Source organism: Aspergillus piperis (assembly GCF_003184755.1).
Source record: "Aspergillus piperis CBS 112811 unplaced genomic scaffold BO85scaffold_7, whole genome shotgun sequence".
NCBI lineage: Eukaryota > Fungi > Ascomycota > Eurotiomycetes > Eurotiales > Aspergillaceae > Aspergillus > Aspergillus piperis.
The window spans coordinates 833346-859213 of NW_020291597.1; the positions used below are offsets into that span (position 1 = coordinate 833346).

The 25868-nt window shown below is 53.1% G+C and overlaps 8 protein-coding genes across 8 annotated transcripts; all 8 read left to right on the forward strand.

Annotated features, from left to right (window-relative positions):
• Window positions 1–775: 775 nt before the first annotated feature.
• BO85DRAFT_468215 (inositol phosphorylceramide synthase regulatory subunit KEI1) lies at window positions 776–2259 on the forward strand (the record flags this gene model as incomplete). Its single annotated transcript, XM_025662244.1, has 5 exons — window positions 776–805; window positions 836–903; window positions 938–1143; window positions 1205–1238; window positions 1308–2259. 5 exons carry the CDS (start codon window positions 776–778, stop codon window positions 2257–2259), a joined length of 1290 nt encoding a protein of 429 aa, XP_025516483.1.
• A 1497-nt stretch (window positions 2260–3756) lies between these two features.
• BO85DRAFT_477216 (sulfite reductase (NADPH) subunit beta) lies at window positions 3757–8963 on the forward strand. The gene is made up of 4 exons (XM_025662828.1): window positions 3757–4009; window positions 4116–4255; window positions 4311–8693; window positions 8750–8963. The coding sequence occupies exons 1-4, from the start codon at window positions 3979–3981 to the stop codon at window positions 8777–8779; spliced, it is 4584 nt and encodes a 1527-aa protein (XP_025516484.1). The 5' UTR covers window positions 3757–3978; the 3' UTR covers window positions 8780–8963.
• Window positions 8964–9159: 196 nt separating this feature from the next.
• On the forward strand, window positions 9160–10476 carry BO85DRAFT_448574 (uncharacterized protein). Its single transcript, XM_025659970.1, has 3 exons — window positions 9160–9776; window positions 9839–10110; window positions 10190–10476. Exons 1-3 carry the CDS (start codon window positions 9317–9319, stop codon window positions 10409–10411), a joined length of 954 nt encoding a protein of 317 aa, XP_025516485.1. The 5' UTR covers window positions 9160–9316; the 3' UTR covers window positions 10412–10476.
• Window positions 10477–10898: 422 nt separating this feature from the next.
• BO85DRAFT_448575 (DNA-directed RNA polymerase) lies at window positions 10899–15806 on the forward strand. Its single transcript, XM_025659971.1, has 2 exons — window positions 10899–12010; window positions 12069–15806. Exons 1-2 carry the CDS (start codon window positions 11192–11194, stop codon window positions 15351–15353), a joined length of 4104 nt encoding a protein of 1367 aa, XP_025516486.1. The 5' UTR covers window positions 10899–11191; the 3' UTR covers window positions 15354–15806.
• Window positions 15807–16997: 1191 nt separating this feature from the next.
• xlnR (putative C6 transcription factor) lies at window positions 16998–19877 on the forward strand (the record flags this gene model as incomplete). Its single annotated transcript, XM_025655961.1, has 3 exons — window positions 16998–17361; window positions 17425–19682; window positions 19734–19877. The coding sequence occupies 3 exons, from the start codon at window positions 16998–17000 to the stop codon at window positions 19875–19877; spliced, it is 2766 nt and encodes a 921-aa protein (XP_025516487.1).
• Window positions 19878–20286: 409 nt separating this feature from the next.
• Window positions 20287–21663, forward strand: BO85DRAFT_395672 (putative pyruvate formate lyase activating enzyme). The gene is made up of 2 exons (XM_025656970.1): window positions 20287–20716; window positions 20794–21663. Exons 1-2 carry the CDS (start codon window positions 20315–20317, stop codon window positions 21496–21498), a joined length of 1107 nt encoding a protein of 368 aa, XP_025516488.1. The 5' UTR covers window positions 20287–20314; the 3' UTR covers window positions 21499–21663.
• A 1026-nt stretch (window positions 21664–22689) lies between these two features.
• Window positions 22690–23556, forward strand: BO85DRAFT_487289 (uncharacterized protein; the record flags this gene model as incomplete). The annotated part of the gene is made up of 1 exon (XM_025663442.1): window positions 22690–23556. The coding sequence occupies one exon, from the start codon at window positions 22690–22692 to the stop codon at window positions 23554–23556; it is 867 nt and encodes a 288-aa protein (XP_025516489.1).
• A 960-nt stretch (window positions 23557–24516) lies between these two features.
• On the forward strand, window positions 24517–24990 carry BO85DRAFT_487290 (uncharacterized protein; the record flags this gene model as incomplete). Its single annotated transcript, XM_025663443.1, has 1 exon — window positions 24517–24990. One exon carries the CDS (start codon window positions 24517–24519, stop codon window positions 24988–24990), a length of 474 nt encoding a protein of 157 aa, XP_025516490.1.
• Window positions 24991–25868: the final 878 nt, after the last annotated feature.

Genomic DNA, 25868 nt, shown 5'->3' on the forward strand with positions numbered 1-25868 from the left:
TTTAAATGCGTCTTCTCTTGCGCTTCCTGAAACCTTACCTTGAAATCCGACTTTTGACGGGAGACCCAGGCGTTCGGCTTGTGCATTGACATCATATTGCATTTCCCCGCGGTTTCCCGACTTTTGTGCTGTTTTCTTGTCTGTGTCGCTTGCTCCGGGAGCATCATGGATGATAATGATGATGCTACTGCTGCGATTTGTTTAGAAATACCACTACTCCAGATGGCGTTCATGTTGCAATGGCCAAGTCATGGGTGGCATAAGCTTTTGTTGGGATCGGTGGCTCTACCAAGTGCTGCGGTTCTTCGTCGTATGATCAACGGGGGGGGCAGTGACGATTAGGTTATCGTGTCAACCGCTCATCCCGGCGATCTGACTAGTCTTGTCGGAGAAAAATCAACAACATAATGGGGAAAACCCTTTCAAGATCAGCCCCTGAGAGAGGAATTCATGCACAATGGTGGGTTCGATAGTAAGCCGGCCAACAGGCAGTAGCATTGGTCGTACTCGTATTATGTCTTGGCAAGCACAGGTCAAGCAGAGTATGTACGTACGACATGCACAGTCTAGTACCTCCTAGTCGGCAGGGGATCCATCCAGACGGGGGGGCGAAAGAGGTAGGGTAGAACTAGGGCCACCATCGAACACAGAATTTGTTTGATTCCGATATCGATACTGTTTGATCGCGGCATTATAATATAGTCAGTATAACAGGGGTAGTATGTATGTATGTAGCTTTCTGGTGCTGTTGTTGCTACAGCCAACAAACAACGTCATGGGGCAGCGCATTGGCGGTGACCACAGGGTCTGTTGCAAGCAACACAAGCAAGAAAAGGGCATCGATCGGCGGGCGGATCGCCCGGAAAATCGTGCCCCTGTGAAACCCGCAATTGGGCGCCAGGCGTCACTTAAACACGCCCTGCTGCGTCCTCTTTAGTCCTTTCAATCTCGCTCTTCCCGCCAGCCCTTCCATTCCTTTTCCTCTTTCTGTCGCTCCCTTCCTTCCACCTTCCACCACCACCACCAACAACCCTCATATCTCCCCCCCTCTCCTACATAACATTCCCTTAACTCTGATATCTCTCCTCGGCGATATCAATCATGGGTTTATCAACCCGTCTCTTCCGCATCCCGCGGCCAGAGGTATGTTTTAACATTACACACCCCCCGGCGGTTAAATGAAAAAATTAGGATGGGAACCCAGACCCTGTTTGGACCCCGTTGCCCGGTCGCGCGCTGTAATGAGGCTAACCATCGCATCCCGGCTTTCCGGTGACCTTCACACAGACCTTCCTCTATGTTATGAGCCTCCAAACCGGAGCTTCCTTGATCACTCTCTCCTTACTCCTCAACAAAATTAGCGGTCTCTATGGCTTGCTCGCCCTGTTGACCGGTTACCACCTCTCCCCGGTGCAGCTGTCCATGTATATCTACTCCCTTCTCGCCCTCGGCCTCACAGCTCTGCTCTTCCCGCACATCCGGAAACAAACGCCACTACAATGCCTCGCGCTCGCTTGGCTCTATGTCTTCGACAGCCTGATCAATGCCGCCTATACTGCGGCTTTCGGTGTGACCTGGTTCCTAGTCGTGTCTCAGCATTACGACAACGGCAGCGCCTCGGGACCGGGTGCTGAGACCATCGCCCAGACCGCTGGCTTCACCAGCCCCAAGTACGACACCACCAAAACAGAGAGCGGTCACTACGCAAGGAGACCGGATGCTCTCGGAAACGCTGTGGCACAGCCCGAGAGCTTCCAAAGCATCTTTGTCATTTGCTGCCTCTGGGTTATTCGCATCTACTTCGTTTTCGTCATGCTCGCTTTTGCTCGTCAGGCCCTCCGTCTCTACGTCGCCGTCCCTCGCCACACCCAGCTCCCAACCCACAGCCGTAATACCTCCATCGCAAGCGTCGCCAGTATTGCGGACATTGACCGGGAGCCTTTCTCCCCGTATAGCCCTGATGGCCAAGGTTGGCAAGGAAAGCTCGGGCGCATCATGATCAGCATCGGTCGCAACTACTGGCTCGGCGAGGATGAAGAAGGCGGAAACTGGATGGCCACCCTTGGCCGCCGTTTCCGCGCTCGCGCGGAAGACACCGAACTTCCCGGCCCTCTCGAGCGGGAGAGAAGACGTCGCTCGGGAACCGGACCTCCCCAACCCTCCCAGTCCGCTTTTCAAGCCGTAGCCTTACAACAACCGATCCATGAACAGGTCCCAGGAATGAACGTCAAGATGAACGGTTGGACCGAGAGCAGGTAATTCTGCGATCGTCTTGCATTGGAATAATTTCAATTGAGGATCCTCGGTCTCTGACCCGGTAATTACATTTCAACTCTACCAAGGGGCTCAAGGGCGCATCTCGGCGGACATGATCTGTCACCGTCTGCCGTATCGCACACAAGGACAGAGCGAGAGCTTGGTTCTTGATGGCGATGCCACACTCTACTGTGGAGGGCTCACAACTCCATAGCCTCCCCCTTCGTGTCCACCCACGTTGCGTGGTTTTCCTTTCCAACCTGTTATTATATATGCCGAAATGATCTACTCTACATACACTGTTTATGAATCGGGACAATGGGGGACATAGGGGAATAAGGGAGGACGGTACCGCGCTTCTTCGGTCCTGGCTTGTGCAGCGATGGTGTGATATTAAAACGACATCCATCAAATAGTCGCGCGCGCGAAAGGTGCGGGCTACCAGGCGGCATCATAGCTGGAAGGATGAACATATATTGGCTTTTGAGGAGGTTTGTCGTCACGGCCGACATGGACTTGGCGTCTCGGACCTGTATATTGTATCGACATAGGGATGGTTCGTTCGAGGCGTTATCTTGTTTTTCAGGGTACATTTTTGTCGCATCATGCTAGGGATTTGCATATATTTCTTCCCCCATCATACTTGGACGCCCGAGAACAGCGTCATATATTTTATGTGCAAGAAATAGATACCCCTCGCCAATCTTGATTCGTCAGCTTTCACTGGCAATTAATTGTGGCTTGGTTGCCAGAAGATCGGATGGTGTCGTGCTGTATAATTCTCTACTATGCATCTAGTGTCTGATCCGAGTTATCTCCGATGCTGTCTCGCCCGAGAAAGGATGATGTCAGTTGCATGTCTGGAGCGAAGCCCAGCAAAGCCCGCGAGAAATCCCGATGTAATTGCATAATAGTACACAAATCTACAAGTAGTACAGTCGGAGTACATGAAAGAGTCATAATAACACCTTACTAGTAGTGGTTGCCAGTAGCACCAATACCTGGGTTTGACTGAATATATATCCGACTACCATGAGCAGGGTGAAATCTGCATCATCATTACTAGGAGTAGATAAGAGCACGAAGGTTTATACTAGCAACTGTAGTGTTCTTTGTATAACAAATAGGTTATACGAGAGCAGCTTCAATACAATGAGATTAACTCAAGTCTGTGTGAATCATTCTGATGTTGTTGTAGTTACTAGTAGTTGTACTAGTATGTATGTAGTTCGTGCTTTGAAATCCGCCGGCATTCAGAGCAAAAGCCGATAACTGCCTGATGCACGAGGCATCAACGGGGTGACGTGCTCGAGGGCCAGTCACGAGGCCCCCGCACTTGACCTGATCGGGGATGTTTGCAAGGCCGTTCAGCGGCTGTTTGCATCGATGTCGTGATCGCAATCCAATCAGCGTCGGGCTAATCCAACCCCGATGGCGGAGAAGGGCCCCAAAAGTCTATGAGGAGCAGAACCATTGCTCGTCGCTGCACGGAGTTTTGTAGAAAAATTAGGGAAAGACGGGCTGAGTGTGAAGCTAAAATTTCCCCTGTCTTTACCTGGAGTCATTCCACTTCTCCTCTTCTTTTTCCTCCTCTTTCTCCTACCCCATTATCCTCATTTATTGATCTCGAATTGAGTGGGGAGTCACCGTATGCGGTGATATCCAGTTCTCTCTGCCATCCCACTTCCTGCGCTTTACGCTGCGCAGCTAGCAATTGTCAATATGGCATCCGTTTCGACTGCGGGTGAAGCAGGTATGCTGTTCCTCTGGTTCCTCTGTTTGTCTGATAGAAACTCTATCATTCAAAGGAATCATTCATGGTCCGATCCGAGTGCTAACCATTCTCCTGATGCTTCCAGTGGCGAGAGTCGCTTACTTGGCCAGCGATGTCGTTCTCTCCGTTCAGCCGTCATTGCAGGCCGATTCCTGGTTCTCCAAGACTCTCAAGACCCTGAAGGCCAGCAATGCCCGTAGCATTTTGCCCCGCGGTGTCACTGACGTGAGTCACACTGTTCATAAGGACTGTATGAAGGCAGATCTAACTCTCTGCACAGGTTGTGGCTGTTCGCTATAATGAAGATCCCCTCCTCTCCGCTTTCCACCCTCTGCAGACTGGAAACACTGTGTCTGTCGTGACCACCTCCTCTACCTTGCTCTCCTCCATCCCTCACCTCTACCGCCTGGCGAACACCCCTGTCGTCATCCATGTCGCTCTGGAGCCCTACCCCTTCCCAGATTACTCCGTGATCAGCTCTATCAGGCAATGCGGGTTCACTTTCCTGCACTCTGAGACGCTCCAGGAGGCCCAGGATATTGCTATCACTGCTCACGCGTTGTCCCGCAAGTCCGGCAAGGGTGTCATCCACTTCTTCGACCCTGCCAACTCCGCTCGCGATGACGCCATTGCTGAGGAAGACGCCGAGGTCCTTCGGTCCGTTCTCAACTTGGGTGGAAGCTCTGTGACACATACGTCTGGCCTGGGTGCCCAGACGCTGTACACTGACTCCGGACGGGTCGCTACAGTGACTGAGGATGTGGACACTGCCACCAGCCAGGTCGAGGGTTCTTCCACCCCTGCCCAGGCAACTCAGACTCCTTCCAATGTCAGTGTTGACACCTCGTCTGTCGGCTCTTCTCAGAGGGACAGCAGTGTCGATAGCCGTGCGACTAGCTCCGCTGCCACCACCATTGACGCCTCGGCCACTCGGCCCGTCAGTGCTACAGACATTTTCGAATGGACCTCTCAAATATGGAATGTGTTGTCTGAGACCACCGGACGCAACTACCGCGCGATTGAGTATACTGGTCCCTCCGATGCCAAGTCGGCCATCTTCGTCTTCGGCTCGACTGGCGTGTTTGTCGACGTTCTGGGCAAGGAGGAGGCTTCCAGTGAGCTTGGAAACGTTGGCTTGATCACTGCGCGGTTGTACCGCCCCTGGGTTGGAGGCCAGATTGTTGAATCTATCCCTAGCTCGATTGAGAAGATCGCCGTGCTGGAGCAGGTCCGCAAGACTACGAAGTGGGGACCGGCGTTCATGGATCTTCTTTCCAGTCTCTCCCCGGCTGCTGGTCGGGCCGCCCCCAAGATTGTGGGATACAGACTGGGATATGTTGAGCCCTCCACTGCCGTCCAGGCTCTTCGTGGCATTGTGCAGAACCTGAGCTCTCCCTCCCCCATTCAGAACCTTGAGATCGGAACTTCCAAGGTCCCGTCCATTGAGACTTCTCTCGAGCAGCCCCATGTTGAGAACGCCTACCTTAAGATCCTCAACCAGCTCTTCGGTGAACGCCTGCACATCGCCAACCAGCTGGGCTCGAAGCACGCCGGAATCTCCTCCACCATCGCTGCCAGCCCTGAATACGGATTTGGTGCGCTGACCGCCAGGCTGGAGCACCGCCAGCGCTTCATCCGCGAAGTCGAGGAGGCCTCCAAGTCCACGAGCTTCGCCACTGATGTCCCCAGGAAATGGCTCTCCAACTGGGCCCTCAGTGCTGCAGATGCCTCCAAGGCCAACAAGCTGGCACCCGATGTCATTGCCCGCCTCTCCAACGACGGTTCTCAGCTTGCCAGACAGCTCTTGCAGTCCAAGAAGCTCTTCTACGATGAGTCCCTGTGGCTCATTGGCTCTGACGCCTGGGCTTATGATCTCGGCAACTCCGGTGTCCACCACGTCCTTGCCTCCGGAGCCAACGTCAACATGCTCGTCATTGATTCGCAGCCCTACTCCGAACGCACCGCCGCGGACCCCACGCGCAGAAAGAAGGACATTGGTCTGTATGCCATGAACTTTGGCAACGCCTATGTTGCTTCCGTCGCCGTCTACGGCTCGTACACCCAGGTTCTCCAGGCTATGGCTGAGGCCGAGCAGTTCAAGGGTCCCTCCGTTGTTGTTGCCTACCTCCCCTACAACCAGGAGAACGACTCTGCCTTGACTGTACTTCAGGAGACCAAGAAGGCTGTTGACCTTGGTTACTGGCCGCTGTACCGCTGGAACCCCGGCAACGATGAGAACGACGAACCTAAGTTCTCTCTGGACTCTGACCGGATCCGGCGCGAACTTGAAGAGTTCCTTCGCAGGGACAACCAGCTTACCCAGCTCATGAACCGTCACCCCAAGTACTCAGCTGTGCTTTCTGAGTCTTACGGAACTGAGGTCCGCTCTCTTCAGAAGCGCCAGGCTAAGGACTCTTACGAGAAGCTCCTTGAGGGTCTCTTCGGTGCTCCTCTGACCATTCTCTTCGCCTCCGACAACGGCAACGCCGCGACTCTGGCGAAGCGCCTCGGCAACCGCGGTCGTGCCAGAGGCTTGAAGACCATGGTCATGGCCATGGATGACTATCCCCTTGATGATCTCGCCACCGAAGAAAACGTGGTCTTCATCTCCAGTACTGCCGGTCAGGGTGAATTCCCCCAGAATGGCCGTGGCCTGTGGGAGTTCGTGAAGAACACCGGTGACTTGGATCTGTCTTCCATCAACTACTCCGTTTTCGGTCTTGGTGACAGCCACTACTGGCCGCGTAAGGAAGACAGAATCTACTACAACAAGCCCGCCAAGGACCTTGATGCTCGTATCGCCTTCCTTGGTGGACGCAAGCTGACCGACATTGGACTCGGTGACGACCAAGATCCCGATGCCTTCCAGACCGGCTACTCCGAGTGGGAGCCTCGTCTCTGGCAGGCTCTGGGTGTGGACAAGGTCGAGGGTCTGCCGGAGGAGCCTGCGCCGTTGACCAACGAGGATATCAAGATCCAGTCCAACTACCTGCGTGGTACCATCGCCGAGGGACTGCTGGATGAAACCACTGGTGCTATCTCCGCCAGTGACCAGCAGCTCACCAAGTTCCACGGTACTTACATGCAGGATGACCGTGATGTCCGTGACGAGCGCAAGGCCCAGGGTCTTGAGCCTGCTTACAGCTTCATGATCCGTTGTCGACTGCCCGGTGGTGTGGCCACTCCCCTCCAGTGGCTGCAGATGGATGCTATCAGTAGCTCTCATGGTAACGAGACCATGAAGTTGACTACCAGACAGACCTTCCAGTTCCACGGTGTTATCAAGCGCAAGCTCCGCGGCGCAATGCGCGCTATCAACAAGTCGCTCATGACCACCATTGCTGCTTGCGGTGATGTCAACCGTAACGTCATGTGCAGTTCCCTCCCTGAGCTTTCTTACTTCCACCGTGAGACGCACGCCGTCGCCCAGAAGATCAGTGATCACTTGCTTCCCGCGACTACTGCGTATCACGAGATCTGGTTGAAGGATGAGGACGACAAGAAGGTCCAGGTTGCGGGCGACGCTGTTGTTGACCATGAGCCGCTTTACGGTCCCACTTACCTTCCCCGTAAATTCAAGATCACCATTGCCATTCCTCCCCACAACGATACCGATGTCTACGCACACGATATTGGTCTGATCGCCATCAAGGGCGCCGATGGACACCTGGAAGGTTTCAACATCACTGCCGGTGGTGGTATGGGTGCTACTCACAACAACAAGAAGACCTACCCCCAGACGGGACGCATGTTCGGTTACGTCCCTGCTGACCAGGCTCACATTGTCTGTGAGAAGATCATGCTCGTCCAGCGTGACCACGGTGACCGCAAGAACCGCAAGCACGCTCGTCTAAAGTACACCATCGACGACATGGGCGTGGATGCCTACAAGGAGAAGGTCGAGGCCCTTCTTCCCGAGGGCCTGCGCTTTGCCGAGCCCCGTCCCTTCAAGTTCGTTTCGAACGTTGATACCTTCGGCTGGCTGAAGGACGAGAAGGGTCTCAACCACTTCACGTTCTTCATCGAGAACGGACGTATTGAGGACACCGCTGACTTCAAGATGCGCACTGGTCTGCGTGAGCTTGCCAAGCTCGACAAGGGCGAGTTCCGTCTCACCGGTAACCAGCACTTGATCCTGTCCAACATTGAGGATGCAGACCTTCCCGCCATCAAGGAGCTGATGGCTCAGTACAAGCTCGACAACACCTCCTTCAGCGGTCTGCGTCTTTCTTCGTCTGCTTGTGTTGCCTTCCCCACCTGTGGTCTTGCCATGGCTGAGTCCGAGCGTTACCTCCCGGTTCTTATCGGCAAGCTGGAGTCCACTCTTGAGGAGGTCGGTTTGGCCAGCGACAGCATTGTCATGCGTATGACTGGTTGCCCCAACGGTTGTGCCAGACCCTGGCTTGCTGAAGTTGCTTTCGTTGGTAAGGCCTATGGTGCGTACAACATGTACCTCGGTGGTGGTTACCACGGCCAGCGTCTGAACAAGCTCTACCGCTCTTCGATTAAGGAGGATGAGATCCTCGATATCATGAAGGGTCTTCTCAAGCGTTACTCCCAGGAGCGTAACACTGATGGCGAGACCCCTGAGAGATTCGGAGATTGGTGTATCCGTGCGGGTGTCATCAAGGCGACCACCGACGGACAGAACTTCCACGAAGGAGTATGTTGACCCTTTTTTATCCATTCCATTTGACCCCTTACTAACAACTTCTACAGGTTGCTGAAGATGACGAGGACGAGGAGTAGACGTTGGAGATATCCCAAAAATAATGCCTTTGAATAGTCGGCATTCATGTGATACTGTTATACATCAAGAAGTTTTATGAGTTTTACGACGATACAGCTATTCTGTACATACTGTTGATGACCAAATTATTGTCGCATCTGCATTCATAGCTGTGATTGTAAAATGTACACTTTTCCAATTGTTACTCTTGAAACAGCCACTAACTGGCATTTAGTAAACTATAGATCCTTTACTCTTAGACATGATTGTAGACTGCTTCTTCCCTTATAGATCTACCCCTCAAACAAGAAGGCGGTGTAAACCCATAGATTCTGCAAGCGGGCAGCTTATCAAACCTCCTCCGCCTCCGATAAAGCAAAGAAAAAGTTGCAAAAAAACCCGAACACCCCGCAAAGCACGCAGCCATTGCAAGCTCTCCTCCCATTTATTATACCCCCAGATCCCTCTAATTAGTCTCCCACGACCCTTCAACCCATGACCACTTTCTTATAATTACCACCCCAACAACGCCCACCCACCCAACCTACCTACCCACCATGGACCCCACCGACGACCCCGTCATCGCCTCCTACGACATCTGCCTCACCGACTCAGAAATCTCGCGCTACGTCCTACAATACCTCGACCGACCCACGGGCTCCGCATACGACGACCGCCACGGCCAGAAACCCACCTCCTTCCGCCTGAAGCCCAAGACGGGGCTGGTGGAAGTCGACGTCCCCATCAACACACGCGTGAACTACGATGTCAGCAAGGGATTGCGCTACGGCGATGCATTGAAGAAGAGCAAGAGTGCGCGCGAAGGCGGCGCGTTTGGTATGGCGGGTGGGTTTAGTTCCGGGGGTGCTGGTGGTGCGCCGGCGAAGGTGAAGATGGAGGATGCGGCGGATGCGAAGAGTGAGACGGCGTCGTTGATGAGGGTGCAGACGCTGGGTGGGAGGATCAAGAGTCCCGAGGATGGCGATCCGGTTTATATGCTGGCGGCTTTCAGGGGGGGTAAGTTGATCCCTTCTTTTAATTGGGGAGGTATGGGCTAATGGGGTTTTGTTTGGGGATAGACAAGTTGCATCTTTCGCCTGTTTCGGCTGTTGTGCAGTTACATCCACAGCTTCATCACCTTGATGCTTTGGATGAGATGCCTACGAAGGGTAAGGGGAAGGCGAGGAAGGAGGGCGAGGAGGATCGTCCCGGTGAGAGCGAGGCTAGGGCTATTGATGTTAAGATCAAGGCCGCGGAGGATGGTGAGGCGGCACAGGTTGCGGGCAATCTGGATCTTTTGAAGAAGATGCAGGATGAGAAGTGGAAGGATTATGAGTGGGTTGATGCTGAGGTGAGTGTTATACTGGTTGATGTTGATTTATTGGGTTTATGGGAATGCTTGCTAATGTGGGTGTATTTCTTTCTGGCAGACTGAGGAGTCGTGGCAATTGTACGAGAACTACATGATGCATCAGGACGTGGATAGTCTGCCGCAGCTGCAGTCGGCGATCGATAGTGAGAGTTATCTGGATACGATGAGTGCGCCGCGGATTGATCCTGCACGACCGGAGATGACGGGCTGGGCTATGAAACAGAACCGCATGAAGCAGCGGGAGGAACAGCAGTCTGCTGAGGGGATAACGGAAGGGTGATTAGTTGCATTTGCTGGGGGTAATATGATATGCAAAATTACGAATGCTGAATGACTTGCACATAAGCTTGGAAACTTCGAAAGGCGTATACATTGTAGTAAAGGCTGTAGGCAGTACCTCACGGCTAAGTTTGCAAGGTGGAGAATAGACTTTAGGGGAGTCGGACAACCATATTTTCTCTGGCGATGGAGAATATGGTGAAGCATACAGCTCCTCAACAGCCCAGTATTCTACATATTGCTTTAGTGGGCCTGTTCCATTTGCCATCAAGATCATCGCTGCTGGACGAATTCAATGGAAGAAAACACAGACGAAGCCTTCAGCCAATGAGCGCGTGGAAAACACCGACGATCTTCCAGAACATCACGTGCCACTCACGTGCCTTATCGCCCAATCGGGGCGGTGGACCAATTTTCACTTCCGTCCGCCGAAGTCTCCGTCTCGACTGGAGATCCGTTTCGCAGTTCTCGCCTTCACGCCTTTTTCTCTTCTCTCTCCTCCTCCCCATCCTCCCTTTCCTTTCCCTCTTTTGTTCCCTTCCTCGGTCGTTGAAGGGCTGCAGGACGGCTTGTCAGATTGGATAGATGTGCACCATCTGATAGGTTTTTTATCTGGGTCATTTGCATCCATCCTGCATCTATTTCCGACTTCCTTCTCTACTATAGTTTTTTAGACGCCCTGTTTTGTTTTGCATCTAATCATCTCCCTTCTTTATAATTGCAAATAATCAGCGATATACCTCTAATTGTCTATCATCGCGTCTAGCGGTGTTCGTGTATCATGTTGTCCCGTGTTGCTCTTCAGAAAAATGCCTTCGCTCGTCTGCGCCTTGCAAAGGGGCGCTCGGTATTGCCTTCACCTGCAACACTGAGACTTCATTCTCAATCGAGTCGACCCTCCGCTTTCACAAACACAGTTGCAAACACCCCCCAGGAACGTCCTCGCCGGCCATCCTTCCAGTCGAGTCGAAGCCTCGCCACTGCCGCCGACCAGTCCGCCATTGACCAAGGGTCGTATGGATCTTTCGAATCGCCTGCGTATAACCCCGAGCAGTACTTCGATCACCACCTGTCCTCGTTTTTCTCTCCCCTCGCCCATGAATTCGATCCCTCCTCTTTGGTCATCGTGGATGATGCACTACAAACAAAACCGAAGGTGTTGCGGAGAGTGAAGGGCCTTGGTGGTGATGAAGAAGAAATGCTGGCAAATTTCGACCTTTCATTGAGACTTCACCGCTACGATCGTGCTGCTATTCTCCTTTCCAGACTTAGAGGATGCTATCCCCCAGCTTCTCCTAAGTACCTGGCCCTTCACAACCGCTACCTCGAGGGCATGGTTTCGCAGATGATCTTGACGAGGCAGCACAACCTTGTCTTGCCAATGCAGAAGTTTTTCGAAGTTGACCTGCCGGCATCTGGTGTGGTTCCCGACGCGACAACCTATGCAGTGATGATTCGGATGGCCCTGCGGATGTTCCACGGTACCAAGCGTGATCGAGCAGTGCGCAGATACTGGGAATTTGCGAAGAATGCCTCTCTTGAAGAGGAAGTTCTGGCTGCTCCTGTTCTCTCTGAACTGGAAGTTGGTGAGCTATCAGAGGTGAGCTTGATTCAAGTATCTACATTTGATCAATTTTGCTAATAGCAACGTCGAATAGATCTGTTCCTCCGATATCCAGCGCGTCTCCATGGGTAGCTTGGATAGCAACGCTGTTACCGAAGATCCCCTCGCGGATGCAGCCGATCTGCCGGAAGTCAAAGCCGTCGAACAGAAGGGTCTCGGTCTCTCTTCTTTGAGGGAATCGCTTTCGCTTTTTAACGGTCCTTCGAAGGTGTCCGCTCCCGCGGAAGGCGAGTACACAGATGCGGAGTCCCGAGAAATGTACAACCTGTCCAGGCAAAAACAGCTCGAAGCCAATTCTATCCAGGCGGCCCTCAACCGCTGGAGGCAAGAGACCATTGACCGACAGAAGGCCGGCCTTAATACTACTGGAAGCGAGAAGCGCCTGGGCAGTATCATCAACCAATGGCACACCGATCTTGTGTCCCGAATCGAGGCGGAGCTGAAGCTTGTGGAACAATCGGAGGCCAAGCCCCCTCGGACGTTGGAGGATACGGAGCGCTGCGAATACGGCGTCTTCTTGCGTTGCGTTGACTCGGACAAGCTGGCCGCTCTCACCATCCTGAGCGTTTTGTCTTCGTTTGGACGGGGAGGCATGGATTCAGGACTGAAGCTCGCTTCGATCGCTACTGGAATCGGCTCCGAACTCCACGATGAATTCCTCGCTGAACTCACTCTCAAGAAAGAATCTGCAGCTGATGCTGCACGACTCAAGGCGGTTAAGCAAACCCTCTCCCTTCGCAAACAAAAAGACGGTCGGGCAAAGTGGCACACCATTGTCCGAAACCTGGAGCAGGATGACCCTGCTGTTGCTTGGTCAGCTCGTGTGAAGGCCAAGGTTGGAGCTGCCTTGATGAGTTTCCTCTTCGAAGTCGCCAAGGCTCCTGTGAAAATCGACAACCCCGAAACGAAGAAGCCTGAGATTTCCATGCAGCCTGCCTTCCAGCATGCTTATCAAATCAACTGGGGTAGACGTGCTGGATTCATCCATTTGCACCCTGAAATCGTCAAGATAGTCACCAAGGAGCCTACGTCTGATCTCTTGGGCCGTCATTTGCCCATGTTGAGCAAGCCTAGGCCGTGGAAGGGTGTATCCGATGGTGGATACCACGTTTACAAGAGCAACCTTATTCGTACGACTCCCGGTGAGACATTGCAGCCCGCTTATGTCAAGGCAGCATTGGAGAACAATGGACTTGAGCAAATCCGTCAGGGACTGGATATTCTCGGTAACACCGGGTGGGTCATCAACGAAGATGTTTTCAAGGTTATGCTTGAAGCTTGGAACTCTGGAGAACCTGTCGCCGATCTCGCCCCGCTGGAGCCCGAATTGCCTCATCCTCCTAAGCCATCCCCAGAGGAGGGCTACGAAGCCGAAAAGAAATGGGACAACGACATGCGTGAGATTGAAAACCGCAGAGCCGGTTTCCACTCCCAGCGTTGTTTCCAGAACTTCCAGATGGAGGTGGCTCGCGCGTACAGGAACGAGACCTTCTACCTGCCTCACAACTTGGATTTCCGTGGTCGTGCCTATCCTCTTCCGCCTTATCTCAACCAAATGGGAGCAGACAATGCGAGAGGTCTGCTGCTATTCAGCCAAGCCAAGCCGCTTGGAGAGAGTGGACTGAGGTGGCTGAAGGTTCAGATTGCTAACTTGTCTGGATTCGACAAGGCGAGTCTCTCTGAACGTGAGAAGTTCACTATGGATCATTTGGACGATGTGCTTGACTCTGCCAACAACGGTCTTCATGGCAGGCGTTGGTGGCTGAAGGCCGATGATCCGTGGCAATGCTTGGCTGCCTGCTGTGAGTTGAGGAACGCGCTCCAGCACCCGGATCCCACTCAATTCGCATCTCGCCTTCCCGTCCATCAGGATGGTTCGTGTAACGGATTGCAGCACTATGCAGCATTGGGTGGTGACAAGATTGGCGCTCAGCAAGTCAACCTTGAACCGTCCGATCGCCCGTCTGATGTGTATACTGGTGTCGCCGAGTTCGTTAAGGAAGCAGTTGCCCGGGAAGCTGCGCAGGGTCACAGCGTGGCCAAGTACTTGGACGGCAAGATTACCAGAAAGGTGGTGAAGCAAACCGTCATGACGAACGTGTACGGTGTGACCTTCATGGGAGCCATGAAGCAGGTTCGCAAGCAACTTATTGATCACTATCCCGAACTCTCCCAGGATCAGAAACACCAGGGAGCCATCTACATTGCACGGAAGGTCTTCGAGGCGTTGGGCACCATGTTCAACGGTGCCCACGATATCCAGTACTGGCTGGGTGACTGCGCCAGTCGTATCACGCAGTCGCTGTCTCCGGAACAGATTGAGCAAATTGCCAAGGAGGCTATGAACCCCGAGGAAGCGAAGCAGATGGAGGATCCGACGAAGAAGTTCCGGTCTACCGTGATTTGGACTACTCCCCTTGGCTTGCCTGTTGTCCAGCCCTACCGGGTTCGCAAGGCTCGCCGTATCTACACTACACTTCAGGATTTGAGCATTGTTGATGGCAGCTCGGGGGATGTGGTCTCTAAGCGCAAGCAGCTGCAAGCCTTCCCCCCCAACTTCATCCACTCTCTCGATGCCACCCACATGATGCTGTCTGCGATCGCATGCCACCGCGCCGGGCTTCAGTTTTCCGCCGTCCACGATTCTTTCTGGACTCACGCCTGTGACATCGACTCGATGAACCAGCTGCTTCGTGAGGCGTTCGTGCGTATGCACTCGGACGACGTGGTCAAGAGGTTGGCTGCAGAGTTCGAGGTCCGGTACAGCAAGAATCTCTTCCTCGCCAAGGTGGACGCCAGCAGTGCCCTGGGACAGAAGATCAAGGCCCTGCGGAAGGGATCAAAGGCTTCTCAGAAGGCCCTCAAGGTTCAGGAGCTGTTGGAGGAACACAAGCGACAGAAGCTCTTGCAGGCGGAGGACCCGGAGCTTCAGGCTCAGGGACGTGCCATGGTGACCCCGGCCAGCATTTTCGAGCAATTTGGAAGCGACGAGGATCTGGCGATCGCCAGTTCTTTGGGAGAGACAGCGGTCGGCCACGTGCCGGAAGACCTGGCGGCTGCGGAGCGCAAGATCTCCGGTATGGAGGCTGACCCTACCGATCCGGCCATCGAGACCCTGTTCCAGGGCTTCGACAATGTCCTCGGAGCGAAGGCGGATCCCCACGAGGAGCTGCCTACGGAAGAGTCGGCACCGAGCAAGCGCAAGCAGGCCAAAAAATCGTATGTGCATGTTTGGCTGCCGTTGCGGTTCCGTGCCGTCCCGACCAAGGGTACATGGGACGTGACACGGATCCGCGACAGCAAGTACTTCTTCTGTTAAGGCGGGAACGCCCTGGAACGCTCGGGCGCATTTGCCTAGGCCGGGGTCAGTTCGCGCGGGCCACGGCTGTCTCTGCTTATGGCGCTCTGGCATGGAGCTTGGTCTCGGTAGGACCGTGTCCTGCCCTGATCCTTCTCCGGATGTCGTCGCCCCTTGTACATTTATTGACCTTCTGGTGATCTCACAATTTCGGGTTTCTACAATACGTATAATAACCCGGTTGGGATCTCTCTCACTTTTTTTTAATACCTGGTTCTGGTTGTTTCTAGCATGGTTATACTGCATGGGATTGGGATGCATGAATGAACGTGTACAGTGTTGTTTCAAGTTGTTTGATATCATTGTGTTGGCATAAAAAATGGGGAACTGGTGTATATAATTGGGATGGAATTTATTGACCACATTGTATATATGAAATGAAATGCACAGAAGTGAATTGTGACTGACCTTGTGAGCAGCGTAAAACCTCCCATTGGACGTGACCCGCACGAGGGTCGGAGATAAGCTGACGTGCAGGGCGTAGAATTAATTGCCTTCATTGGGAGCGAACCCTGCATGGGCCGAAAGTCTGGAGAGAGTTTTTAGTCTGTTTGATTTGAGAAGTGCGGAGAGCCAACGATTGCCGGTTGCTTGCCTGCTGTTCGCTTCTCTCTCTCTCTCTCTTCCCCCCTCTCCTCTCCTCTCCATCTATCCGATGAGCCTTGTCATTGGTCCAAGGACAGCATGGCTCATGGATGCATGCAGGAGAGCCGTCCACCGTGTCTGGTCACTCTGCGTGGGATTGCATGATGGGCAACGATGGCATTGACCTGACGATCCGGAGAGAGCCCCGACTTGGTGGCCCTCCGTCTGGCGCTTCCCCGCCTTTTTCCCCTGCAATTCTGCATCCCCATTCCATCTTCTTTTTATTTCCTTTTGCCTCCTTAGGCTGTGCTCATTTCCCCCTCCCCCCTCCTTCTCCCTCGTCAGCTATTCATCAACAGCAATGCGTGAGGGTCTGCTATTAACTGCCATCCGTGTTCACTGTCTGATGGTCTGACCCGACCGTGGTGTTCTGTGGTGAGAGAAGAAGAAGAAGAGGAAGAAGAGCTTCGGCAGTCACCTCCCCCGGACCTGCCCACCGAACTAAAACCAAACCACCTCCCCCAACTGGTTAGTTGCTACTTAGTCTGTCTTTCCTTAGTTTCTTTCTGGTCGGCCTTGTCACTCCTCCGGCTGACTGTCTCCTCTTCTGCTGCTGCCTTCTAGGTCCCTGTTTTTTAGTCCGTGTTTTAGTTGCCCCGCAGACTGAATCGGCAATGCCGTGGAGTTGATCGCTTCTTACTTTCCTTGCGACCGCTTCTCTGCTTCCTCGTCTTTCCCTCCTGCCTGCCCTCCTGGTCGTAAAATCGTCTGCCTTTCGTCCAGGGTCCGTCGCTCCAGTGTCGCCTTAATTTCCTCTCCCGCTAGCGTAGTGCCCTTTCACGCTTGGGGCCTTACGGCCCTTCCATTCGCCAGCGGTCTGACTACCTCATACCCCGACGACCGGGGTCTTCATGACCCGCTCTGGGTTGACTGTTCCGCCCGGTGAGGATGTCAACTCCCTCGATTCCTCAATTCCCCAGTCCTTTCTCTCCTTTCTCTTCCGGATCGCAGTCGACGGGGATGGCGCCGTCTCAGACTGTCGGGTTGGATACGCTTGCCGAGGGCTCGCAGTACGTCCTGGAACAATTGCAGCTGTCGCGAGACGCTGCGGGAACTGGTGCCGGCGACGGCGCGACCTCCACTTCCTTGCGAAATTCCATGTCGCATGCGAAAGATCAACCACTTTTCGACGACGAGAGAAACCAGAGCGCTGGTTCCGGTTTCAAAAACACTCTGCAAAGAGATCCCCTCGTTGAGGCTCGCTCTGCCATTCGCAAAAACTCCTCGTCGGCTCCAGTCCGCCGCCGGATCAGCCGTGCCTGTGACCAGTGTAACCAACTCCGAACGAAATGCGACGGGCAGCATCCGTGCGCTCATTGCATTGGTAGGCTTCCGCTCTTTTCTCCGATGCCGGCGACACGCTGGGCGCTTGACTGACATGCTGCAGAATTTGGATTGACCTGCGAGTATGCGCGAGAACGCAAGAAGCGCGGCAAAGCGTCGAAGAAGGACCTGGCAGCGGCAGCGGCGGCGGCCACTCATGGGTCAAATGGTCATTCAGGGCAGGCCAACGCGTCGCTGATGGCTGAGCGGACGTCTGAAGACAGCCGGCCAGCGCAAGACGTCAACGGCCGATACGACTCGACCTTTGAGAGCCACCATATCAGCTCGCAGCCCTCGCATATGCAGCATGCGAACAACTCCGGTATATCCGGTCTGCATGACTCCCAGACGGCGCCGTCGCATTCGCAGCCATCGCTAGGAACGACCATCGATGCGATGCATCTAGGCCATTTTAATACGCTGAATGATTCCGGTCGCCCGGCGATGTCCATGTCCGACCTTCGATCGTTACCCCCGTCCGTTCTACCACCTCAAGGCCTGAGTTCCGGGTACAACGCGAGCGCATTCGCTTTAGTTAATCCGCAGGAACCGGGCTCACCAGCTAACCAGTTTCGCTTGGGAAGCTCAGCGGAAAACCCAACCGCACCGTTCCTCGGTCTCTCACCTCCAGGGCAATCGCCTGGATGGCTCCCTCTTCCTTCGCCATCTCCTGCCAACTTTCCTTCTTTCAGCCTGCATCCGTTTTCCAGCACTTTACGATACCCTGTTTTGCAGCCGGTTCTGCCACATATTGCCTCCATTATCCCGCAGTCACTAGCGTGTGACCTTTTGGATGTTTACTTCCATAGTTCCTCCCCTTCCCATCTGTCTCCGTCGTCCCCATACGTGGTGGGCTACATCTTCCGCAAACAGTCCTTCCTCCACCCGACGAAACCCCGACTATGCAGTTCTGGTCTCCTGGCGAGTATGCTCTGGGTAGCCGCGCAGACCAGTGAAGCCCCTTTCTTGACATCGCCGCCCTCGGCTCGGGGCCGTGTATGCCAGAAACTGCTGGAATTGACGATCGGTTTGCTCCGACCGTTGGTCCATGGCCCTGCTACCGGCGAAGCGTCCCCCAACTATGCGGCGAACATGGTTATTAATGGCGTCGCTCTGGGCGGATTCGGAGTTTCCATGGATCAGCTGGGCGCGCAAAGTAGCGCCACCGGGGCCGTGGATGATGTGGCGACCTATGTGCATCTTGCGACGGTGGTGTCCGCCAGCGAGTACAAGGCAGCCAGCATGCGCTGGTGGACTGCGGCGTGGTCTCTAGCGCGCGAGCTGAAGCTAGGCCGTGAGCTGCCACCCAATGTCTCTCACGCACGACAAGATGGAGAGCGAGATGGGGATGGAGAGGCAGATAGGCGGCATCCTCCAACTCTTATTACATCGCTAGGCCACGGACCGGGAAGCTCCGGCATCAATGTCACCGAAGAGGAGCGGGAAGAGCGCCGGCGCCTGTGGTGGCTCTTATATGCGACAGATCGGCACCTGGCGTTGTGCTACAATCGCCCCCTCACGCTGCTGGACAAGGAATGTGGCGGGCTGTTGCAGCCGATGAACGATGATCTGTGGCAGGTCGGCGACTTTGCGGCGGCTGCCTACCGCCAGGTCGGACCACCCGTCGAGTGCACGGGTCACAGCATGTATGGATACTTCCTGCCGCTGATGACGATTCTTGGAGGGATCGTCGATCTGCACCACGCCGAGAATCATCCGCGCTTTGGCCTGGCGTTTCGCAATAGTCCGGAATGGGAGCGTCAGGTCCAGGACGTTACGCGGCAGCTGGACACATACGGGCGCAGCTTGAAAGAGTTCGAGGCTCGCTACACCAGCAACCTGACTCTAGGGACTGCGGATAATGAACCTGCCGTGGAAGGTGCCCATTTGGACCACACGAGTCCTTCAGGTCGTTCCAGTAGCACCGTGGGATCACGGGTGAGCGGGTCCATCATGCACACGAGGATGGTCGTCGCCTACGGGACGCATATCATGCATGTCCTGCATATTCTGCTCGCGGGCAAGTGGGACCCAGTCAACTTGTTGGAAGACCATGATTTGTGGATCTCGTCGGAGTCGTTTGTGTCGGCCATGAGCCACGCGGTCGGTGCGGCGGAAGCAGCAGCAGAAATTTTGGAGCATGATCCAGATCTCAGCTTCATGCCGTTCTTTTTCGGGATTTACCTGCTACAAGGCAGCTTCTTGCTGCTACTGGCGGCGGACAAGCTGCAGGGCGATGCCAGTCCAAGTGTTGTGCGGGCATGCGAGACAATCGTGCGGGCGCACGAGGCGTGCGTAGTGACCTTGAACACAGAGTACCAGGTAGGCCTTTTGTTAATTCCCTTATTAGTATTGATAACTAATGCTACGTAGCGAACATTTCGCAAGGTCATGCGATCGGCGCTGGCGCAGGTTCGAGGACGCATCCCGGAGGACTTTGGGGAGCAGCAGCAGCGGCGACGCGAAGTGCTTGCGCTATACCGCTGGAGCGGCGACGGCAGTGGGCTGGCACTGTAGCGTGGAGTTACAGCTGACGATGAGATGTGGTTTATGGCGCGCATTGACCGGTCAATGGCTTCTTACATTCTATCTGATACTATTGGATTCGCTATCTACTCCGGGCTTATGCTGGCTTCATTGTCTAAGGGGATGGCATGGCGAATGGAAGATATGCTTACTTCGTGTTGATATGGATTCGTACATATACTTGGGGATATATGTGGATATTTGTGGCATGTACACTATGCGTGATGCTGATTTTGAACTGATACTGATACTGATACTTTGATACCTGGTCAATCTAATTGCTTTTTAATGATTTGTTGTGCAACAGCCGAGGTATGACGCCATGGCTGAGATAAGCTGCCGATAAGCATGCATCGGAGCACCAAAACCTTCATACAAACAATCACCTCAACCACCGCAATGACAATACCATAGTAATCCCTCTAAACATGACCTCAATAACACGCTCTTTCCGCCCTCTCCACCCCTCTTCTTTCCTGCGACCCCCACCCAAATGTACATATAGATATACCCCAAAGCGCCACCTCGGCATCCCCCCCGCCTACCTCCTCGACGACTACATTCCCCGCTACCAACTCCTCTCCTCCGTCGACGCCTCCAAAAAGAGGTCCCTGGCCTACGCCCACCTGCAGAACTGCAACCTGTGCCCGCGCCGCTGCGGCGTAAACCGCTTCCACGAGACAGGGATGTGTCTGATCGGCGCCGAAACCGCAAAAGTGAATACCATCGCCCCGCATCGCGGCGAAGAACCCTGCATTCAGGGGTTTCATGGCTCGGGGAGTGTGTTTTTCTCTGGCTGTAATATGCGGTGTGTGTTTTGTCAGAATCATGTAGGCTTCCCCTCCCTTCCCCCTTGATATTGGATGCGCATTGAGAGGGTTGTGTTGATAATGGGAAAAACGTATAGGATATAGCACACAAAAAAGCCGGACACGATCTCACGCCCACCGAGCTAGCAGAGTGGTACATGAAGCTCCAAACAGTCGGGCACGTACACAACATCAACCTAGTAACACCCGAACACGTCGTCCCACAAGTCGTTCTCTCGATCCTCGATGCGCGAGACATGGGATTAAAGATCCCGATCGTGTACAACACATCCAGCTTCGACTCCCTCGACTCACTACATCTACTCGATGGGTTAGTGGATATCTACCTCCCCGACTTCAAAGTCTGGAAGGGAAGTACCGCGAAGCGACTCCTCAAAGCGGAGGAGTATGTCGAGACCGCGAAAGAGAGTATCAAGGAGATGCATCGGCAGGTAGGCGATTTGAGTTTCACCTCTGATGGGATTGCGAAGAAGGGGGTGCTGTTGAGACATTTGGTGATGCCGGGTTTAGAGGATGAGGGGAGGGAGATTGTAAGGTGGTTGGCGGAGAATGTGTCCAGGGATTTGTATGTGCATGTTATGGAGCAGTATAGGCCGGATGCGTATGTTGGGAGGAGGAAGAGGGGAAGGGGTGCAGATGGAGATGGGGATGGGGAGGTGAGGTATAAGGAGATTAATCGGGCTGTGAGGGAGGAGGAATGGAGTGGTGTTAGAGAGGCGGCGGTGCAGGCTGGGTTGTGGAGATTTTGTGAGGTTAATGAGATGGGGGGGTTTCATCTTTAGGAGGGTTGATTGATGTTGATCTAGATGTGGAGTATTGTTGTGGTCTATGTATCAGGCTTTCCCCCAAAGTAGTAGGCCGCAGTCCCGAAACTCTGTACTACTAACTGCTACAAGTTATATCACCATGAGATTACCAGCTGAACTTCTCAATATAATGAATGCTGCACCACCAAGCTCCATCCATCCAGCTGAACACATACTACCAACGGCATCATCAAAATGTCCACCCACCCCTCTCTCCCAAACGTCCACCACCCTAGCCCTAACTACTCAATACCCACCCCGTCCATATCGCGGAATCCAAGACTGCAAACGAGCCGTTCTATCCCTCTACGACCACATCTACCCTCACCCAGACAACACCACGAGCCAATACCTCTCCTACAACAATATCACCCCAGCCTTCGTTCCACTCCCTCCGCCGATTCCGCCACCGCCTAGAAAGACACGTCCGATTCACCTACTTCCCGGATATCTCCACCGTCCTTCATCAAAGTCCAAACACCCATGACAAGAAAACTCTGACTGATTCTTATCTTCTTGCTGCTTTCTGACTGGTAAAGACTGGCAGGTTTTCTACGTTAACACGACAGGCATCGCCTCTGAGCGAATGTGGGTTAGGTCTGAGGACTGTGTTTTACTATAATCTCATTCACCTCTCACTTGGAACCCACATTCACTTCTCACCTCCTTTCTAAGAATGTGTTAGAAGTTTTCGTCTCTTACTTATTCCACTCATTTCCCTCACTCCATCTCTTTCATTCTGTGGTGTATCTTATCTGTTGCTCAGACTACATAAAGCGAAGGAAAGGGATGATAATGACATTCTGCGTAGAAAGAATAAGGAAGGCGCGGCGTGCCCGCTGCAGTTATCGTCTGCTACGCGTCTTTTTCTTGTCCTGTCTCTTCCACTCTCCCGCGGTGTTGTCTAACAGCTTTCCTGTTGCCTCGTCCTGCCTTATCGAGTACAAGCGTTGTCCGAGCATACCTCACTTGCTATTTCGTCATCTAATAGTACCGGCTGCCAAGGTAGTAAGTCCCGAAAGCTTAGAGTATGCTTATGTCACTGGCAAACTCGCTAACTAGTTAATCATACTTAAGATGCTGTCCCGCTCTATGACAGACCGAGAGGAGACAGAGTCAACTCCGTTGACAGAAGTGACAGAAATAATGCCAGCTCCATCGACGAGCATGTCCTTGACGTACAATCTTCCCGACTCCGCTTCACTTGCGTTGACGGACTCATATCCCCCCCGGACCTATCGAGGATTCAATGATCTCAATCAGGCCATCATGGCCGTTTGGGACCGGCTGAGACAGCGGGACGCAGACCAATTTCTTTCATTCAAGCACATATCACCAAGCTCATTTCTTTACGTGGAGAACAACCGTAATAGGTTGCATAAACCTGTCCGAGTTACCTACTATCCGGATATTCAGACTATGATCATCAAAGTCCCGCTGCCGCCACACGAGAAGGCGCATCAGTTAATTTCAAGTAAGACATTATCCATCTTGGATAACATGGGGATCGACTGGGATCAGCAACTGCCCACAGGTTCCGCCACACACACTGCGCAATCGCGCTCCCAGAAACAAGGCGACTTCTCGTCTAGAAATAGCACTTTGAGACCCAACGAAGATAGTGACTGGCCGCCCCACTGGATCATTGAAGCTGGCCTGTCTGAATCACTCCGTCGGCTGCGTCAAGACATAAATTGGTGGATTGGAAACTCCGGTGGACAAGTCTTCTTGGCCTTGCTAGTTAGAGTTGACCGCGCGGCGAAGAAAATTACGATAGAGAAGTACTTCCCGCAGATCAGACAAAGACCCAGCACTCGAGCCCAAACCGTCGCCGGCGCGATCTATGTGAAGCGACTCGTGACCACTACTGTGATAGACATGAGGACAACTCCCCCTTCTGTCCAAGGCGGCCCATTGGTGCTGGACTTCGATCATTTGGTCGGTCGTCCGGCTGTTGCCCCTGAAACGAACGTCATTTTCGACAATGCGCGATTGGTTCAGATGGGTTATCTTGTTTTTATGGGAATACCATAAGTTGTTTGGGAGGCTCATCACCCCTTACTACTTCTGTCCCGGTCACACTCATAGTTGTGGTTTCATGGAATGCCCCTAGCGCTGCGACAGCGTGTCCAACCGCCAGCTCCGTCTGATCCATTCATAGCACCAGCCGTTGCCAGAGTTCCGAGTCGCACAACCCGGTCAGCATGGGCGGTCGAAATCGGTGGGATAGCCACTTTGGTGACTTGTACGGCTATCCAGCTACTACGGTTCTCTAAGATGGTGTAAATGTATATCATTAGTTCTTATCTTCATTCTTCTTGCTTCTGACTGATACAAACTTGTAAATTCGTAAGATCAACACTATACACACCGACCGCATCTGAGCGAGATATAGATTCGAATCTGAAGACTAGGTTGTATTAGTACAATCCCATTCACTTTTCACTTTGCCTCTCACTTGCTTCGCGCCCACATTCACTTCTCAACGACTTCCGCTACTTTCTGGGGCTGTGTTAGAAGTTTTCGTTTTCTACTTATCTCAGTTCCCTTTCTCTTTCTCCTCTTCCCCTGTCTACCAACTAAGTCATCGTCACCGACATCTTGTTTGGCACGTCGTTAGCTGTGTGGCTTGCCACGTCCTTCACTCTGTTCTTTGCTGCACCATCTCTTCTGTCATTTGCAGTGTTGTTGTAGCTGCCACCTCGCCTCCTACGCGTTTGATACCTCGCCTCCTACGCGTTTGATACCTCGTCTGCTACTCGTCTAAATTGTGCCTTTCGCCTCGTTCTGCCTGACAATCGATCACCCCAAATTCAAGTCAAAATCATCACTGCCAAGGTCAGTCCCGAAAGCTTAGAGTATGCTTATGTCACTGGCAAACCCGCTAACTAATCAACTAAGCTCAAGCAAGATGTCATCCCTTTCAATTACAGACCGCGAGGATGAGGAGTCCACTCCTCTTACTGGAGTAACGGACGGCGTATCAGGTCCATCATGTCGTCTCCGATTATGTTGCCTGCCTCAGCCACCTTAGCAATGACCGAACTCTATCCTCCTCGTACTTACAGGGGGTTTGCCGACTGCAAATCAGAGGTTTCGGCCCTCTGGGCTCGGCTGAAAGACAGAGTTGTCAATCAAGTCCTTTCTTATAAGCACGTACGACCAAGCGCGTTTGTTTACTTGGAAAAACATCGGCGGAAGCTGGGGACGTCTGTCAGGTTCACTTACCATGAGGATATTGAAACGCTCCTGATAAAGATCCTCCTGGAACCACACGAAGGAGCTCAGCGGAGCATAGCGGAGGACACAGCAACCATTCTGAGTAACATGGGTGTTGAGCGAGATGAGCGTTGGCCTACGGGTGCTGCAACGTACAAGATATCCACAACTTCCGAATCGGCTAAAGAAGGAGACAGCACGTACAGGAACTGCATCCTGAGACCTAATGAAGGAGACTGGCCCCACTAGGTGATTGAAAGTGGCTTGTCTGAGACGCTATCGCACCTGCATATGGCTGTCGATTGGTGGATCGGGAATTCAATGGGGCACGTGAACCTGGTCCTGCTTATGGACATTTCACGGGCCAGAAAAACCCTCACCATCGAGAAATACGTCCCGTATGCGCGGCAACATCCGCGAACGAGAGCGCAAGCGGCCGGGACTGTTCACGTTCGTCGGTGCGTTTCCACCATCGTCGTCAATATGAAGGCCAACCCTCCTTCCGTCCAGGGTGCCCCGCTGATTCTGGAGTTCGATAGAATTATCGGACGGCCTGCCGTTGGACAAGAGCATGATGTAGTTTTTGATTCTGCTGCGCTACTGGCAATAGCGAGGGGTGTTTTTCGAGGAATGTCGTAGGTTGGTTGAGGTGTGAAAGTCGGGGGATTAAGGAAGTGAATACCAGTTGAGTTAGTAAGGTGAAGGGTATTATTGTCACCATTTTCATGGTCGCTCCGAGTCAATAGACCGATTCACAGATCCTTGGTAAATTGCGTTTAGTCGATTCATTCAGGGGATATCTCATTGAGCAGTATAGAGACACTTCATTGAAACATACCAGTTAAAGGGACTCTAGATAAATATAGTGGAATCATCCTGTGAAGTACCCCAGCACTATCCTCTCATTAACTTTCTCTACTTATCTATAAAAGCTCCGCTGCCACCCACCTTAATCCTTTTCTCTTCCTACTTCCCTCTATCATGTGCTACAAATGTAGAAAAGCCTTTATCTACTATATCTAGAATATAGCCCGAGTTATGATAGACATCACTTAAACGAATATATCGGGAAGTTCATCCTTCCTCGTTGATATGCGGCTGCTTTAGCCATTCTTATACTGTTCATC